The sequence below is a fragment of the Agelaius tricolor genome, unplaced genomic scaffold (assembly GCF_023055355.1).
Source record: "Agelaius tricolor isolate 1412-34295 unplaced genomic scaffold, bAgeTri1.0.p SCAF_12, whole genome shotgun sequence".
Lineage (NCBI taxonomy): Eukaryota > Metazoa > Chordata > Aves > Passeriformes > Icteridae > Agelaius > Agelaius tricolor.
Window position 1 is genome coordinate 18,997,382 of NW_027269272.1, and position 18,699 is coordinate 19,016,080.

The 18,699-nt window shown below is 44.3% G+C and overlaps 1 protein-coding gene across 13 annotated transcripts in view; it reads right to left on the minus strand.

Moving 5' to 3' along the window:
• Window positions 1-4,540: 4,540 nt before the first annotated feature.
• Window positions 4,541-18,699, minus strand: part of LOC139595077 (uncharacterized) — a 261,592-nt gene continuing 247,433 nt past the window's right edge. For 6 of the 13 annotated variants that reach the window (XR_011680845.1, XR_011680849.1, XR_011680846.1 and 3 more), the window contains 5 exons: window positions 17,667-17,832; window positions 11,991-16,664; window positions 10,866-10,957; window positions 6,978-7,132; window positions 4,541-5,789 (listed from right to left, as the gene is read on the minus strand). Coding sequence is in view for 2 of the 13 variants with exons in the window: in XM_071437985.1 (XP_071294086.1) it covers window positions 17,809-17,832 (24 nt within the window). In the remaining 11 variants the exon portion in view is untranslated. Of the gene's footprint in view, window positions 5,790-6,871; window positions 7,133-10,865; window positions 10,958-11,990; window positions 16,665-16,727; window positions 17,833-18,699 lie in introns of all 13 variants that reach the window. The other 7 variants (XR_011680848.1, XR_011680851.1, XR_011680852.1 and 4 more) reach the window with 7 other exon arrangements.

The window sequence follows — 18,699 nt, forward strand, 5'->3', positions numbered from 1 at the left end:
CTCAATCAGCCGTCGAAAATCAGCGCTCCCGTCACTGCCCGTGCTGGGCGGGATGACCAGGAGGGTTTCCCGCAGCCAGGACTGGGCGCTAATTACCTGTTCAACCCCCTTGTAAATACCTGTCAGAGGGGGAGAGCTCAGCTCCCGGCTGAGAGGGGACTGGGGCAGCAGGACCTCGCTGGGGCTCCCCCCGTGCCCCCCCACGTCAAAGCCATCACCACAAATAACATCTACAGCTTCTTCCTTCATTCCTTCCTTCCTTCCTTCCTTCCTTCCTTCCTTCCTTCCTTCCTTCCTTCCTTCCTTCCTTCCAGCACCTAACATGTAAAAAGCGTTTCACAGACCCTAAAGCTGAAGGTGGGGGAACCACCAGCAAATCCCTGTCCATAATAGTACTTTTGCAAAGCATAAACGTCTACAGGTTGTTTTTACCGAGGACTGGCATTCACCGTGGTTGTTAAAATCCTGAAGTCCAAAGCCTGAATAGGATGGGAAAGGTGACTGGGGCTCCCTGGGCCTGCAGTCACTGAAAGGAAAATTTATCTTCCAAACAAATATCCAAGAAATAAATGTGGCGCTCCAGAGGCCTTTATTCTTCTGTCTTGCACCCTCAAAAAAAAAAAATACAGAGATCCTTTGAAAAAAAGATAAATGAAAAAAGTTTTCTGATAACCACTGGAAGTTTTTCCTGTCGCAGCAGGGAACGCCGTGGGGGAGCGAGAGCCTCTGCCCGTCAGCAACAAACACACAAGGTGGCTTGGCTGGGCTGTGCTCCTCACCCCGACATCAAAATAAGCTTTTCATGGGCTGTTTCCTGGGGAAAGGGTTTATTTTTCCATCCAAACGGGAATGGTGGGAGGCTCAGCCGCAGCCCCCCCGGCCGGGAGCGCAGGTGGGTTCGGTCTGTACGCGGCACTGTGGGACCAGGCACCGCTGCCGGCAGCAACCAGGGGCAAAGGAAGGAAAAGGGGACGGGGGACGGGGAGGGGGAAGCTTAAAATTTTGCAGGAGCAAACAATCCTCCCGCAGGCAGCGGTAAATAAAATAACAGCAGCGGGGTGATTTGCGGCTATGTAACGGGCTTTTGTCCGGGCCCATTTCTCGCCGCCGGGAGGGTTTCTGTGTTCCCTCTCGGCAGGGTCCCGATGTTCCCCCTCCGGCTACAAAGGCCGGGGGCTGCGGCCCCTCCCGGCGCTGCCCCCGCTCTGCCCGGCTGCGCTCCCCCTCCTCCCGCGGCCTGGGGGGCTCCGGGGCCTGGGGCTCTGCGATTACGGGGCCTGAAGTGCTGGTGTAGGATTTGCCACTTTTAAAAACAGCTTTTACTCATCTTTTTAACTCTTTTTTTTTTTCCTCCCCAGTTTACATGAAGCCCGTTGGGCATTTTTGTTCCCTGTTGGAAAGTTAGAAGTATTTATAAGTCTAATTAGAGGCATTTATAAGAGTGATTAGTGTGAAGCATCAGCTGCTGGCGGCATTCTGTGTGTCTGTGTGTGTGTGTGTGTTCACACATGGATGCAACACTGCAGTTTACAATTTGTTTCTGTGCTTGAAAGCTGTGAAATGCCCTTAATTCCCCCGGCACCGATGGCAACAGTGAGCACTGGCTGGCTCTGTCCAGTGCCTCAGCACCACACAGGATCACATCTCTGAGGAGGGATTGTGTCTCCCTGTCTTTGTCCACTAATGTAAGAACAAGTGCCTCAAGAAAAAAAAAAAAAAAAAAAAAAAAAAAAAAAGTACAAAATTAAAAATAAAAGCGAAAAAAAAAAGGACGAAAAAGCATGTATGTGTTGAAAGCTGCTGTTAGACCCACAGGACGGAGACCAACATGGCCCCACTCCTGCCTGCCGACGACTGCCTTGCAATCACTCACCTCACAAGTGCAACGTTGTCTTTCCCTCATTTTCCTTTGCTGCTGGGTATTACCTCTGCATCCTCACCCTCCCTGGACCTGCAGCACGGCTGTAGATGTCTCTTGGGGGAGAGGCTCCCACACAATCTGCTTTGGGGAGCAAAACCATCAGGAAGTGAGCTCCAACTCCAGCGGGGGCTGTGGGGCTGCCCCGGCATGAGGGGAGCCGGAGGCCAGCCAGGCCACAGAGCACCCACCCCAGCGCTGAGCCTGGGCCCACCGGGCCTGTCCCTGCCAGGGGGCACCGGGATTCTCCTCCAGGGCCTGTCCCTGCCAGGGGAGCACCGGGATTCTCCTCCAGGGCCTGTCCCTGCCAGGGGAGCACCGGGATTCTCCTCCGGGGCCACCGGGTGTGTCCCTGCCAGGGCAGCACGGGGATTCTCCTCCGGGCACCGGGTGTGTCCCTGCCAGGGGGGCACAGGGATTCTCCTCTGGGCCCCGGGTGTGTTCCTGCCAGGGGGGAATGGGGATTCTCCTCCGGGCCCCGGGCATGGCGCAGCCAGGGATGGCTGGTGGAAGGAGGGAGGGTGCCTGGTGCAGCACAGGGTGCTTCCGAAACATCCATCCTGCAAACCTCGGTGCTTCCAGCCTAGAGCCGCTGCCCTGAGCCTGGGCAGCCCCTCAGGTCGCTCTGGATGCAGCGAGCACCCCCCAAACTCCTCAGCCCACTGAAAGCACCCCAGGAATCGCAGCCCAACCACCAGCCCCGGTGCTGGGCTCCAGCTGCCACAAACCAAACTGTCTGACAAGCTTTTGAGCCAGGTTTAAGCCCTGAGGTCCTGCTCTGACACAGGACAGAGCACTGTCCCTCTCCTAAGTCACCTGGGACAAGTGTCAGTGTCCCTGTGTCTCCCCCGGCCCAGGGAGAGCCCCGCAGGTGCCGTGCCAGCGCTGCTGCCTGCAGAAACACCTCGAGTTAGAGCTGCTTAAAACGTCTTGAGGCAGCTCCCACGAGTTCAGGCCCTCCTCGACCAGGGATTTCTTTTTTCTAGCCATCATGTAAACAGAATTAAAAGGTCAGTGCTGCCCCCACACGCTTACAAAAGCTTTTGGTTGGAATGGCTTGAGAAAGATAGGGAGATATGTAGGGAGTGCTTTAATAATGTATTTGTTTTGCATAGCTGTGGTCTGTTTCCCTGTCACAAAACAAACAAACAAATAAAAACTCCTCCTTGATTTCTGCTTTCAAAAACTTACGTGAAAAAGATTTATCCACATCAATTTCAGAGCTATGTTTGGAGCATTTTCTGCAAAAACAGTCTGTAGTACAGCTCCACTGACACATAGGGATGGTTAAACCTGACTTTTTAGTATTTCTTTTTGGGGAGACATTAATAAACTGATGGTCCCCAAAATTGCCTACAAAAAAAAAATCTTTTTTTTTCACTTAGTCTCCCTGTGTCTAGTCCATGCTGCCCTCATAATCCACATAGTCATTATCCTGGGGGCAGACAGAAATTGCTTTTTCATTTTTCCTATGTCCATCTCTGTACAGCTACAGAAAGTCCCATACAAACTGAAGGTGAAACACAAAAGAGAGGAGTTACAATGAACTCACTTTACTCCAAGTAGTAGCAAGTGGCCATGTGAAGGGATGTACAAAAAAAAACCAAGCTATTTTTCTGTCTCTGGTCTTTTCAGTAACAGGGAGGTTAAGGTATCCCTCCTGGCAGGGGGTGAGACTCAAATGTCACGCTGAAGAATGACGTTGTGTGTGTCCCTTTAAAAACTTTGAATAGAAACTAGTTTAAATTTGAATCTAAAAAGATAAAGTGAGCTGGGTTCAACCTGGAACTGGCTAAAATATTTCATGCTGCATGTTCATGAGGAAAAAAAAAAAAAAGGCCACTTCTTCTTTTTTAATCTAAACGTTGCTTTTGAAAATTTTCAGTGGCAAAACACTAAAACGCTGCTTTATTTTATGACAACAGACAGTTTCTTTCACTTCAGAGTTACAGCAAGAGCCAGACCCTGCAACAGGGTGGAGTTTCAGCTTGGAAATCCCCTGGATTTCTGGCTCAATTTGTCCTTGTGCACAAAAAACCAGGCACCACAGCCAATAAATTTGTTTCAAACAAGTGATGTGTACCCAAGCCCACCCTAGGCGTGTGGGCAGGAAGGAGCAGGCAGGATGTGGGCTGCTGCAGGGCAGCACTGCCCACCCAATCTCCATGGCAATGAGGGGTCTCACCAGCTGGGTCAGCCCAGCAGCCCTGGGGGTGTCCTGGGGTCTCCATGGGGCTGCAGCAGGTGGCAGCCCCAGCCAGGTCCCTGCTGAGCTGGCAGAAAGCCATTCCCTGCTCTGTGGGACAGAGGGAACCACAGGAAGGCGCTGGGAGGGACGAGGGGACAGGGAGTTGCAGGTCCAGTTCTGTGTAGATGTTTTTCTGCAGTCCACACAGAAAAGTTTGCCACAATAAATTTCATTCAGTTTTCATTTTAGTCTCTGGCAGAAACTCATTTGAACACATCTACTAAACAAATCTCTCTTCTTGCCCAGGCTTCTTTCAGTTTTAACTGTCCTGAATGGGAAATCTCCCGACTTGGACTACAGGTACTTCAGGGCTTCCACAGAAAAACAAAAAAAAAACCCAAATCATTGAATTCAGACAGTACCAAGACCAGAGGTGGGGTTATAGAATAGATTGACTTGGATGGAGTAACAATAAAACTTATGATCCTGCTTTCCTAATTAGCCTGCCTACATGGGTACCAAAATCAGAGCTGGAAACATGCAAATGTCATGAAACCACACAAAAATAATACAGAAGTATTTTAATGTTGTCTGATTAGAAATTCCATTTTCAGAAAAGTAACAAATACAAATGGCAATATTACTCTGTAAACATCTTCTCTCGGATCCTTTGAAACCTCCATGCAGATTTTTAAATACATTTTCACAAAGAAATCAGTGTAGAAAAAGAACAAAGAATTACAACACATTTGAGAGAAATCCTGAAATTAATTTCAAAAGGACATGACTTTAGCATAAAAATACATTTGGAGGAAGAGCATCTTTTGTTTGTTTCACAACCCTCAAATTTTTCTGGATGGGCACGCTGTGTACCGTCCCTCGTTATTTTCAGTTAGGTAATAGACATGAAGTTACTTTGGCATTGTTATAAACAGAGGTAGTTCTGAGAAATGTATATTGAATGCCAGAAGGAAAATGAGCAGGAAGATGTAAGATGGAGCCTGATCCTGCTAACCCCTGCTCCTCCAAACAATCCTCTTTCTTTTCTACTTACTGTGCAGTCTAAGAACTTCAGGATTAAGTCAGGTCTTAGAACCATAATTCCATTTATTTGTAGAGGCAAACATGCCTTTCGCTTAACATAAATGTTTTTATTTAAAAGGAGGTTGTCAATTTGAAAGCGTTTTAAATTCACGTTTAGGAGAGGCTTTGTGCAGTTTCACACGGGCCGGGGGATGGGCTGGATCTCGGCAGCTCCAGCACCCGGAGCTGCCCTCCCCAGTGAGCAAACACTGTGTGTGGATGCGGAGCACAGAGCGGGTTCACCCTGCGGAGCCCCTGGGGTGCCCAGCTCCCGTCCCGGCACCCCGGCCGGCCCCACGCAGCCCCCGCGCCGCCAAAATCGCTGCTCCAAGTCAGCCGTGGGGAAAGAACTCCTGCAATTCCAGCGTCACATCCCTGCGGGCAGCGCCTTGTGCTGGGATGGGGACCAGCAGCTCTGGGAATAATCAGACCCCACTCAGAAACAGAGGGACAGGAACTGAAATTTACGTTGTCACCATCACTGAAACTCCTCCTGAGAGCCAGTGTGCCAGCAGTGGTACCAGGACACACAGGGATGTGCACACAGATGCTCATAATTTGTTGTTTCATTTTATAGCTTTTTTCCTCTTCAATTATCTCCTGTAAATAAAGAAAACAGAATGTGATTTAATGCTCACTACATTTTTCAAACAGTTACCAGCAAAAAAACCCCAAAATGTTGTAGCAACCTGCAACCCCTTTCCTACATGTATTATCAAACAGCTAATTCTGGTTTGTTGCCCGCAAACCTCAGGTCTGAGTTTTGTTGCATTTTTAAAGTCTGCATCAGAAGCTTAACGAGAAACAGTCAAATCATCCTTTTCGAGGCATTCTTAGTTAAATAGCATCATATGTAGTCTCTGCAAAGGACTAAAAATATTCAGCTGTGGTTAGGTTTTTTTGTTTATACATTTCATCCAGCTCAGGAGTGCTGCAAAAAAAGTCAGCAGTTGTCATCCTTTTTTTCAAAAAATACACTTTCTAAAGGGACAGTTTTTATAATAGTTTGGATTCAGCTAATGGATGAATATCATTGGCTCGTACATTATTTTTCAAAGAACACTGGGCTGAGCCATTAAATAACCAAAAATAAGTAATTTTTTAGCCCCAAACTCTTAGACATTTTCTCTTAAAAGAGCAGTAGGGCATATTTTTTCTCAGTTCAATATGAATCCACTCATTACCCCAATTTCAATTGGCTAGGTATGAAAATCTCAGTACTTACTCAGGTTTTTTCAGTGTCTCAAGTGTAAGAAGAGAGTCATGTTACTCATGTTTACCTCTGCCAAACAGCAGCTGGAATATAGTCCCTCCAGGCAGAACACTGTGAGCGTATTAAAGTACTAAATGATTCCCAGGAAATTCATAAAATGTCCTTTTCTAATGGTTCAAGGTATTTTTGTGGAGGCAGATTATTTACTATTTTTAGCTTTTCCCAGTGTCTAGCTTGTCTAATTGCTCCTTGTGCAAGTGCTCTAGCCCGGGGCTATTTTTCAGCTCTAATTGCAAAAGAAAGGATTACATGGCTTTGCTTGTGCTGGAGATGGGGCTCAAACCCTCCCAAAAAAAAAAAAAATCAAACCCTCCACCCCCCAATTTCATAGCTACCCAGAACATTCACTCAATTTGCTGGTCTCATCTATAACTTCAAACCAGCTGACAACAGGACCACAGGTAGGTACCTGCTGTGTGCTGTCAGGGAGCAGGGCAGTCTGACCAGTGCTGGAGTTTTCCAGTTGATGGTTCTCTCATCTACTTACACAGTGCAGCAATTACCAGAGGTGTTACCTTTGCAATTTTCCTTGAAAAGTCATGGAGAGATTCCCATAAAACGCCCCTTGTTGCAATTCTAGTTGAAAATCCTGGAAACAGCATAAAGAAGTCGGGCTCTGTGCTGGGAATGGGCAGTGAGCAGCCAATTTTGGTTATAAACTCACCTAAAGCTGGGGAAGGAAAACCAAAATGTCAAGTTATTTTGACTTTGCTCAAAATGCCAGAATGCCACAATGAGAACTACCTAAGCTCTACTACCTGATCTTTCAGAAGATAAAAAACCTATTTTATGCCCAGGTTTAGTTAACACTGTTTTGTGGATACTCTTCAGGGTGTTTTCATCTCAGCCCACTGGGTAACTTTACCAAGCAGCAGTCTGGCAGAAGCCCCTCTCATTTCAGAACTTAAAACTCTCAGCACAGCTCTTCCCAGAGAGGAGGGAGATGGATCCTCTCCAGGAGAGTGGAAAACCTCAAATCTGCAATTTTGCCTTGTCTCCATAAAGAGTGCTTGCATTTTGGCCCAAGCCTGAATTTGCCATTAAAGTAGCCCTTGTCTATAGAAATGTTAGGAGACTGCCCAGGCACCATCACAGCCTGGTACATCCCTGGAAAAAGCAGCCACTGTCATCTCCTGTGAGGGTACAGCACTCCTCCGGAGCAGCAGCTATCTGAAAATAATTTCATTTTCCTGTGATAATGCAAACATCAGCACAAAGGCCTGGTCTATGAGAGCAGTTGTGCAACACTCAATAATTTCACATCCTGGTCTGAAATGTTCCACAGGCAGTTGGAAGGTCCAAGGCTGAGATCCAAAAGCACCAATGTATTCACAGCTATGCAAATATTAGGAACTAGTGATGTCTCAACACATGCAACATCTTACATTATATTTAGCAGACTCCACTTAAATTCACCTGCCTACAAGCTGTAAAAATTTACTAGAACTTGTGAAAAAAACTAGAACAGATTAAGCCAAATAATTTTTCAGCTATTAATCATTTGAGGTTTGTTTGAAGATTTTACCTCTTGGGAGATAGAGGTTCCTAAATATTCCAGTGGGCTCTAAGTCAGTAACACATCTGAGACACTCTGTCCTCCTGCATACCCGGATAGCCCTGGGTTTGCTCCCTGCCTCCTGCTTGCTCTGCAGCCCATGTGATGCTTTGTTTACCCACTGCACAAGCAGATCCATGCACCAGCCATTCCCAGCAGAATGATTGGGAGGCCACGGCTTTCTTATGCCTGAGTCTGCAAACACTGGGCACTGATGTGTTCCCCTCCTTCCCACTGGGCTCCCCTCTGTGTTTTGGGTTCAAAGTGAAACTATCCCAGACTCAGGGACCTCGAGAGAGAGCAGGACTTGGGAAACTCCAGGAGAGACACTGAGGGCACGAGCATATTATCAGAAAGAATTTGAGTGCTCCCAGCAGCCCAGCAGCAAATGAGAAAGTTTTGGCTCCCAAGAATGAGTTGTGTTGTTTGTTCCTGCACACTGCAGCTGCTCGTCCCTCTCCCTCCCCACCCCCCTCCTTTGGGTGGTTTATTACACACAAGCTACTAATGAATGGGAGCCGCTGTTTTACAGTACACCACACTTACAGGACTTATCTCTAGGCCTACCACAGATTTGACTGATCAACAGCAGGGCACCACCATCATAATTCTTCCTAGAAACAGGAGGATAAAAAGGGGTTTGTTGGAGGTTGGCTGTGTCTGCAGAGAATCCTGCCTGCAGGGCCTGCTGATGCCATCACTCGCTGCTATGGTCTTTGGCCTAATAAGGTACAGAAACAAAGATTGTTCACTTGTTCAAGAATACTAAAGTACCCAAGTGACGGAAAGTGGAGGCAGCAGGGCACACATCCAAGTGGGATTAAGGCCACAAGTGCAACGTTACAGGGCTGACTGGGTGGCAGAGGGAATATCTGCCTCTGAAGAAAAAAAAAATCCAGTTCAAACATAATTTATAACATGTCACTCACAGTCAGAGGTGGCTGTCATTAAGAGTTAAATGCTGCATTGTGTTCAACTTATTCCGATAAGAATTCTCTAAGCTGCTTATATGTTATCATAACTCATGAATAAGTGGAGCGTGGGCTGGGGAGGGGGGAGAGGCTCTCTGGGGCAGGATGGGACCCAGACTGGGAGGCAGAAATGATGGAGCAGAGCTGGGCTGCTGGGTCCTCAGTGTGGTGTACCCTCAGTCTGCACATTCCGAGGACTCCACAGTGAGTCTTAGAGTCTGCCAAGCCCATGGGACTTGTCAGGGTGCAGGCTCTACTGGGACACATCCGCCTTCTTTGCTTTAATGCACTTCTCCAGTTAGGGAGCCAGGCAGTAACACCGGGAGGATCTAAACTGGTGCATTCAGGTACAGCTGGTCTACACAGCAAGGCTCTATGGAGAGTTAAGAGCTGGAGGTGAAGGGAAAAAAAATGGGCAATGGTATAGCCAAGTATAAAACCCCTAAGTTAATACTGCTTACTGGAAATGGAGCTGGGAACCCAACAGAAGAGCAGCAAAGCAGCTTCTTTAGGGACAATATTAAATTCCTCTGACTGACTTGGCAGTTTGGAAGCAGCAGGATTGTTTTCTCTAGCTTAAGGAAACCCAGCAACAGACCCCACTGAAGTCCAAGCAGCTAGATCAGGCCCAATACCACTAAACTTTCCAGGCTTATCAGGGAAATTTTTCCCTGCAACTTTTTCCCTACTGGAGGTGTAGAGGGAACAACTTGTGTAGAATAAGAGAATCATAGGAGCCCACTCATATTCACAGAATTAATCATAGGAGCCTGTTCATTTGCACTGCTCACTTAGTGCAAATAGCCACTGCAATTCCCAGTTAGAAGCATTTCTCTGGTGCAGCTCATTCAGAAAGCAGCAGTTTGTTTACTCACTGGCTTGGGCTACCTGGATCACATTACACCTGCTGGGGCTGCTGGTAATGTGGGAGGTTGATTTTAAATGGGCACTGTTGCTTTTATAAAGCCTTTAATGTCGTAGGCTCTGGCTGTGTTCAAGATCTCAGCCATGAAGCCAGGGCTTAAGGGACTTGGGGCTGAGACATCCCAGTCCTCTACTTCCCTGTCACTCAAGTCAACAACCACAACTTTGCTGCGGTAGGTGTGGGACAAATATTTCAGTCCCTGACCTGTGCCTGGTCTGACTAAAGACCCAGGGTCTCTGATTTGCCCACAGCACAGAAACACTGCAGCAAGTACCCAGTTTTCTGAGTACCAAGCTGAATACGAGTATCTGACCTGCTGCCTCCTTGCTGTCTTCACTGTGTTGGAAAGCCAGAGGGCTGACCACAGTGAGCTCCTGGTACCCAGAGGTGGCTGCAGGACACTGCAGGTGCAGGGTGCATGGTGTGTGTGCAGCACAACAATGCATTCATGTTTCTGGCCTCTACAGCTCTGAGGAGCTGGTAACCTCAGCCCTCTGTACCTGCAGAGAGCAGAAAGTTCCCTGCAGCCACCTCTCTCCAAGAGGGAACAGAAGATGACTCAGGAATCCCATCCACCCTTTCCTCCCCCCAGCCATGGCAGCCTCTGGGGCTCACCCACGCACGGGAGCTGAACCCACGGGAACGTTTTTGTGGGTGGGTGTCCCCAGGGGGGCTGTGCTTGTCTGTTGTGCAGCTTTAGGAGTGTGCAAGTCCAAATCCATTTGTCTGGGTGCAAGTCACATAAACAATTAGTAGAACTTGTCAGAAGAAAAGTTAAAATAGATGTAACTGATGTGTGAAGGCGTGTTTTACCCAGCTCTAAATCCTGTTGGCTGTGTGAGTAGAGGCAGGTAGTAGATTAACTATGCAGCTCAGAGACCATTAAGGCTTGAAGAGGAACAATTAGTCCAGAATTTGCATTTTATGAAATTGAGCCTTTTATAAAACTTACAGCACAGCTAACGACAGAGATTTCTTCAAATAAGTATTTCCTTCTGATCTTTGTCACGTGGGGTTTGTAGCATCTTGCCAGGATATGAGAACCTAAAAATGTAAAAGGCAATATTTCAGCAAAAATTAAACCCACTGGTTTATCTTTACCATCTGTGTGAAGTGTAAACAGAGAGAATAAATAAATAAATACTGAAAAATACATTTGTTTTAAATAAATGTGAACAAAGGGTTTGACACATTTGCAGTACGTAATGCTGGTTTTAAAACATGATTTCAACCACCTGACACATTCAATTAAATACAGAAAACTCTCCAGGTTGTATTTGCATTCTGGAAGAGCAGCTACAAAAGAAAGTGTAAGTGCAGCAAATCATTCTGAAAATAAACTGATTTGAACAGAGAATGAGTTCTCCCTGAAAGGCTGCAGCACCACTGACTTTGTAGTATTACTTGAAAAACCTGCAAGTATCTTATTTTTCCCCATAAAACAGATCCACTTTGGGAAGGGCAGACTGACAGTTTGATCTACCTTCCAGGAAACCATGACAGAAAAAAAAAATCACTTCTAGCAGCACAAATTTTCAGTAAGGCCTCTTTTTTTCTCCAATATTCAGGGAAATTCCTAATGCAGTTCATAGCCTTTAATTAAAAAAAAAAACAACAAAAAAAAACCAAACAAACAAAAAAAAAAACCAAAAAAAAAAAAAAACCACCCCACCCTGCAGCAATAAATGGAAGAAAACCAAATCCCTTTTCCAAGCAGTGACACTGCCACTTTAATAGTTTCCCACTGTACTTGGGGTTAGTTGCCAGAGAAGCCTTGTTCAGCCTATTTGGGGGCCCCATGAAATGCTGCAAGCGTTACTGAAATGAGCACTTGTCTTTTGTTGAGCTGCATGCTAGCACCATACAGTGCTGAGCTGATAAATCCACTTTTTCTAACACAAGCATTTTTCAAACAAAACTACCATGAGACTGATGAGTAATGCCAGCTTGCCAAAAAAAAAAAAAAAAAAAAAAGACACACACCCCTCACAGGCGCTGCTGACACTGACAGCTGTTAAATTCACATATTCACAAAATGAGATGGGTTACATAACTGGAAATTACAAGAGCGACTCACCAGCGAGAGGAACTGCAAAGCAAGGCATCACTGGGGCTTGGGAAGGAACAGATCCCACATTTCCATGTGCACTGTCCCACTGAAGGCTGGGACAAAGCTGTGCCTCAAGCACGCAGAGGTTGCTGGGCACTCCTCACCCTGCATCATCAGGCTGTTTGGAGTTTGTTCAGCGTTGGGATTTTTTTTCAGCAAAGTGAGGATGCATGTGGAAAAAGGATATATTAGTTCTGCTATGTATGTTATAACACAGGGGTAGCTTAAAAGCCCAAATGTCACATTTTGCAAGGAATGATGCAAAAATTCTAAAAGGTTTATTGTCAAATCTTGAGCAGCTGAGAAGGCAGTGGAGAAGGTGAAGTGCTGGGTAGAGTTAGGTTTGACAAAACCTAGGTAGCTTTTAATTTGCATCAAATTTTTCAGATATATAAACACTTTGCAGAGATGTTGTTTTTATCATTCTCATTGCATGGCCATAGAGCTGAGCTCTGGAGAAAGTCTGTAATCTTCCCATGCAGGACAGGAAGGCAGTGACACCATGTCACCCCACCACCACGTCACCTGCCTTTATTTCAGTATCTGTTTCTAAATTGGTTTGAAAACTCTGACAAAAGCACCTGGTTCTGGAAGGCCACAGAGCAGATGATGGAGGAAAGGCATCATTAAGGGCTCCTGAGGAATGGCAGGCTGTGGAGCTGGTGGAACAGCTCAGGAGAAGGAGCAGTGAGGGAAGATGGCAATGTCTGCACAAGCTGCCAGGCCCTCACATGTTGCTGAGATTGCCAGAAATGAGGTTCTAAAGGGGGCTAATCTGGACATAAATCAAAGCAGAAAACAATGGATGTCTTTATGAATAGCCATACTAAAAAAAAAATCCAGTAATTAAACCACCATTAACATCAAGCTAAATTTTATACATTCAAAATTATCTATGCTTCAATTTTTTCTGCTCATGTCTGAATTCATTCTTCTTACATAGTAAGAGGGGTTTTGTTGTTATAAAAAAAACACCTAAAAGCTTTTTTTATAAGCAAGTTTATCAAACAAGAAATGAAGATAAAATGATAACTAAATGCATAAAGTTCCATGTACTTTATCATGTTATCTATAATAAACTAGGCTAATGCAAAATCAAGATGCACAGACAAATCAGGAGGAAAAAAAAAGAAACACAGAAATAAATGCTTTGAGAGTGATGTCACCTAAGCTGGTGTGTAGGTACAGTCTGCTGCGTAGGAGAGCAGTGAAAGCATAAACAGCATACTGGATGTGCATTAAGCCACAAACAGAAATAGCTGTGAACAATGGCAAAGTCTGGTTGCTCTTGGAACCTTAATGTAAGGAAACATCCTTATAAAAGATGAGACAATAGCGGGTCTATAAATGACAGCCCCGTAGGCAGGGAAGGATTAAGAACTTCCTATAGTTCCTAAAGTATCAACCTATATTGTAACCCTTCCACAAAGGCTGCCTTAAGTGCTTTTTCTGAATTAGTCCACCCAGAATAGGAAAAAGCATCAGAATTAGTTTGACTTTTCCTCTGGACACCAGCCACACACTCTCAAGGCAGAGAGGAAGAAGTAAAAGCAGACGGAAGCTCAGCACTTGCTTAGGACCTTTTGCCAGCACACCTGTAAGTCCCAGTGCTCGTTTGCCCTCCCTGCTTCCTCCAGAGCCCAGAGGCCTCTGCCAGCCCTGATCCAGGCCATGGCAACGTGCTGCTCTCTAAAGCTGGGCTTCTCTGTCTCTGCAGAGCACTGCCTTTGGACACAAGCAAACACAAACTAGGCTGAGGCTTCAGCATCCATTTATCACTTTTATTTTCTTTGTTTTATTTTATTTTATTTTGTGGTTTTGTTTGTTTGCATGAGTAATAAAAAACATTCATTTAACTGGGCATACATTTAATTTGAAAACATTAACAAGATACCTGCCAACACCTCATGGCCCATGATCTGGGACATATTCCTGTACAGCAAATATCCTCTGAGCTTTCAGGTAGCAGATTACCCTCAGACCTCAGATTCTCTTGCAGACTGCCACATACTCCACTAATACAAATTTAAATTTAAGATTATGGGCATTACTATTTAATACAATTCCACAGACCAGGCACAGCAAACTTTCAAAGGCCTCAGGGGTTATCAGTGTCCATAGGACAGGGGCTGGGAACCACCACAGACTTTGGTGGCTCTGCTGGTTTATCTCTAACACAGCACTAAAACCATTCACATACATCCCTCTGGTGAAACTCAAAGAGCCTGCACTTCAGAGAGTTTTCCAAAAAGTCAAATGAAGCTGTGTGAGCACTTCGCTGCACTGATGGGGAAGAAGAATGTCCACTGCAGCTACTGCTAACATAGGCACCTCTAGGCACTCCAAATGGATATGGATGAACCGAGCAATATGAAGAGGTACAAAACATGCAAGACCAGGACCTTTTATGAGTCACATTTGTAGATTTGCAGCTGATTTTAAATTCAATGGGATCTACAGAAGTCAACACTAAAGAATTTGAAGCAAGTTAAAGTTCTCAAGATCTTCTTGTTGTTGCCACTGCCAACAATTCCTCATTCCAAGCTGCAGGCTTTAGGGCAAATCTAGGGCAATTCTGGACCAAAAGTTCCAGTGGAATAGTTCTATCTGTTTTCAGAAATGATCCCCTGTCAGTAGAACTTGGTCCTTGACTGATGACAATACAAAGCAGATGTAAGTATATATTTTGAAAAAATGTTTAAAAATTCACAGATGCTTTTGAAAATATTGACAATTCCCCATCCAGCTATTTACAGTTCTATTTTTAATTTTTGTTTTCTGAAAAACAAGCAAATATTCTGATTCTCACCAAGGGCTGTAAGTTTCATCTTCCCAAGCTCAATCACAGAAGCCCTGAATCAACATGCTTCCTAATGGGAATAAATTCTTTTCAGCAGACCACCAAAAAGCCAACTATTATTAGTATGGAGGGTAGAATTAAATAGTGTCACCATGGATATCTGAATGTGCAGGTGCAGGCCTTAAATTATTTTATAGCAAAATTCAGCCCTGTTTCTTACTCCTGGTCTTCAAACCTGCTCCCACCAGACCAGATTATGATGACTCTATAAGAGTCAGGACCTTGGCCAAAAATCCATGGATTTGGGGGGCTTTCTGCAAAAGAAGGCATTACTGCAAGTAAAAGTTAGATATTCTTGCTGTTGCAATCTGTGGGACTTCTCAGCAGTAGAATGATGTTCAGCACAGCTCAGATGCTCTTCCTGAACTTGTATTTTATGGCTGTATCTCTGTGCAGCTCCTCCAGCCTCAGGAGAACTGCTCAACTGGGAAGGGACTGGGAAGAGAAATGTCAGAGCCAGGTCCTGCCAAGCACATAAAGTCTTTGGGCAAGGGTCTCACTGCACAATTTTTCTAAGACTGGGAACAAATATTAAAGCTATTTTCTTCCTTCAGAGAAGTTTTAAAGTCACTTAAAGTCTGATAGCACTTTCCAGCTGGAAACTGGACTTTGCTCCTCAGTGTAGTTCCACTTACTCATCTGACAAGTACCAATTACTCGTGTGAGCAATGCACAAGGTTCTGTAGCAATGGGGATAAAACACAAGAGCAAATCCACTTGCTCAGAAGGGCAAGTTTCTAGATTCAGTAACAAAATCAGAACTCTGCAACAGCCCCTCCCTCCCCCACATAGTTTGTTGCTTAAAATCTTAAAGGAAAAAATATCATGTTCTCTACGAATACCATCATAGCATGATCAATTTTTTTCCTACAAAAATACATAATCAGTTTTGTAGCTTTTCTACTTGTACTGCAAAGCAGTAAAGGAAAACTTTGTGAAACTCTCATATTTTCATTTCACACTTTTTTAATGTTACCTTATTTCCCAGTTTAAAAATAGATTACAGGGATTAAGAGACTTTTGAATCTAAAAAGAATGCACATATTAGGGAAATTGCTAGCTAAAGTAAATAGCCTACTTTAATAAGCAGTCTCCTAGTTTGTATGATATTAAGGAAAAAAAAAAAAAACACTTCACAGGCATCTAGTTTACACATATCAGCTAGCTTCATTTACAAGTTCAAAATCCAGAGGTAGATAAAATATTAGTTTGGTTTGGAATATGCAAAGTGCCAATTTTTCGTGTATTAATGCACTGAAGCACTTGATACAATGTTATTATGGAAGGAAAAAATAGCTGCCAGAAGGGTTTATTTAAGGAATGGTTACTGCAAATAAAAACTTTCAACTAAAAAGGATTTTTAAAATTGTTTTTTAATATGCTTTTAATGACCTCTACTCCTCATACCTACCTCCTTGCTTCCCAAACTGTTTGTACTGTCCCCAATAACACTCAGTGGAAAGCTGTCGTTCCTGGCTAAATCCTTACTTAGGTTGGATGCTATGCCTCCGTTAGACAGGGTCACAAGGTCACAATCGATTTTGGAGGCCACCTGGAGAGTCCAGGCCGTGAACTGACTCAAAAAATTTATATCAGAGCTGGAATGGTCCACCTCCCAGGGCTCAGCCTGCGTTAACACCCCAACCGCAGGATGGAGCCTGCCAGGCCCAGCTCAGAGAGAGGCCAGAGTTGTTGACCCCGTTAGCTGACCTCTTCAAACTTCAGGAGAATTTTTCTGGCAGTTACCACGGTGACTGGGCACTCCAAGCTTATCCTTCTTACTGAAAAAAAAAAAAAAAAAAAAACGAAAAATTAAAGAGAAAAAAAAAAACGTTAAAACCTACCTCATAGGGATGTCTGTCAGGAATCAAACACGTAAAAGTTTTAATTGTTTGCTTCTCTCTTGGGCTGCTCTGCCTCTAACTGGTACATGCGATGTGAACATCGAGAAAACAGTTTGGCTGAAAGCATTTCAGCTTGTGAAGAAATAATGCTCAGTGGATTTTACAAGAAGCATTTCTAGTACCTGCTGGTGATCACAAGTGACACGCTAAGAGGTTTATTGTGAAATAATGTTTATTTTTCTTTCTATATCTCTCTCCAAATTGCTACCATTTCTCACTGAATTGAAAAGATGCTGAGACGAGGCTCAGGGAAAGGATTCTATGCTGCCTTCTGGTTTTTTTCCTTTTAAAAACTATCTGCTTGGTGAAACATTAAGTATGCAGCAATACCTTGCTTTGGTCTCTCAGAAGAGACTGCATAACCTATTTAATGTACCATGAAATATTATTTAAGAGGAAAAAGCACAAAAAAAACCCCAAAAGTTGTCAGACATCGTTAGTGCTGGTTTTTTCAGGCACTTTGAACGCTAATCACTTCACACATAAAATTTAGCAGGTAAGCAAGGTCTAGTGATGCTGACAGAAAACACTTGAAACACATCAAGGGATCACAGAGTGTGCTAGGTAAACAAGAAAACAAAGTGCACCCTTCATTTCTGAAAAAAAAAGGGGAAAACTGGTGCTTCTTAATTTCAGAGCAATCACATATTACATACAAAGCTTTTATGTAAATTTTCCTCATGCTCCTCTACTTGAAATAGCATCTTGCAAAAGGGAGCAGTGAAGAGTACACTGCATTATAGCTGGAAAAAATCCTGCTTAAGGGCTCCTGATGGCAAACTGTCAATCAGTATTCCCCTCTTGTTATGAACTGCTCATTTCTGGAGTACAGCTAAACAGAGGTTTAATGATTGAAACTTTAATGGCATTTTGTCTCACACATGGTTCTGAAGTATCTTCTGTTGTTTGAAGAGTTAAATATGGATATTCAAATTGCTGCTCAGCCACTGCTCTGCTCCTCCTGGGCTTCTCCAGTGGCAGTGCTGAGATGGCAGAGGGGACCGAGCTGCTGAGTCGCCTCTCATGGGAGGAGATCACACAGACCCTATGGACACAAAAATAAAGCAGGAGGTTTGGGTGTGAGAAGCAAAAAGCACAGAACTGATCTTTTGTTCCACACTTACTTTTCATTTCTGCTGGAAGGATGAGAAAAAGGCAGTCCAGCGTACATGTGTTAACTAACACTAAAAAAAGTGAATGAGGGCATGGTACAGGACCCTTTCTCCTTTCAAAACTGGTTCAATTGCTTTGAAATATCACATGCCTCAAGGCTAAATAGATACATAGACACTTAATAATATTATTTAGCAATAGTGAATTAAACATGAAAACAATTTAAATTAAAAACACTTAAAGATTGTTTCCCTGTTATTAAGGATGTGTTAGAAAAAGGCTAACCCTCTCATTAGGAGATGGATTTTTTCATTTGTGTTTTTGTTATGGCTATACAAGATGTTTTTATACTTTCTCTTTTATTCTCTGCATGAAATAATGTAAATTGAAACAATCAGGTGGCTGATCAATGGGCTAGTGGGAAGAAAAAAATGTTTGCTAAATTCTATTTCTTCTCTTTCTTTTTGAACAACACTGTATATATAAGCATGTGCCTTTCAATTAGATACCATGATTTATGAAGTCATGCTCAGGGCTAGCCAGGTTGTTGACTCAGATGAGAGCTATGATGCCAGCTCATTCCCTGGTGACAAACACTGACTGTCCTTCCCGCAGCCAGGCACCCCTGGCAGCCTTATGAAAAGACCTTGTGGTTGGCACAGCACTGAGCAGGAAATGAGGTCCTCTCCGGTTTGGGACAGAGATGACTGGAGCTACAGAAAGCTGTAAAGCAAAATCAGCATCTCCTGAGTCACAGGCTTTAAGCTCTGGTGGGCCCCACAGTTCCCAGGGTGACCTG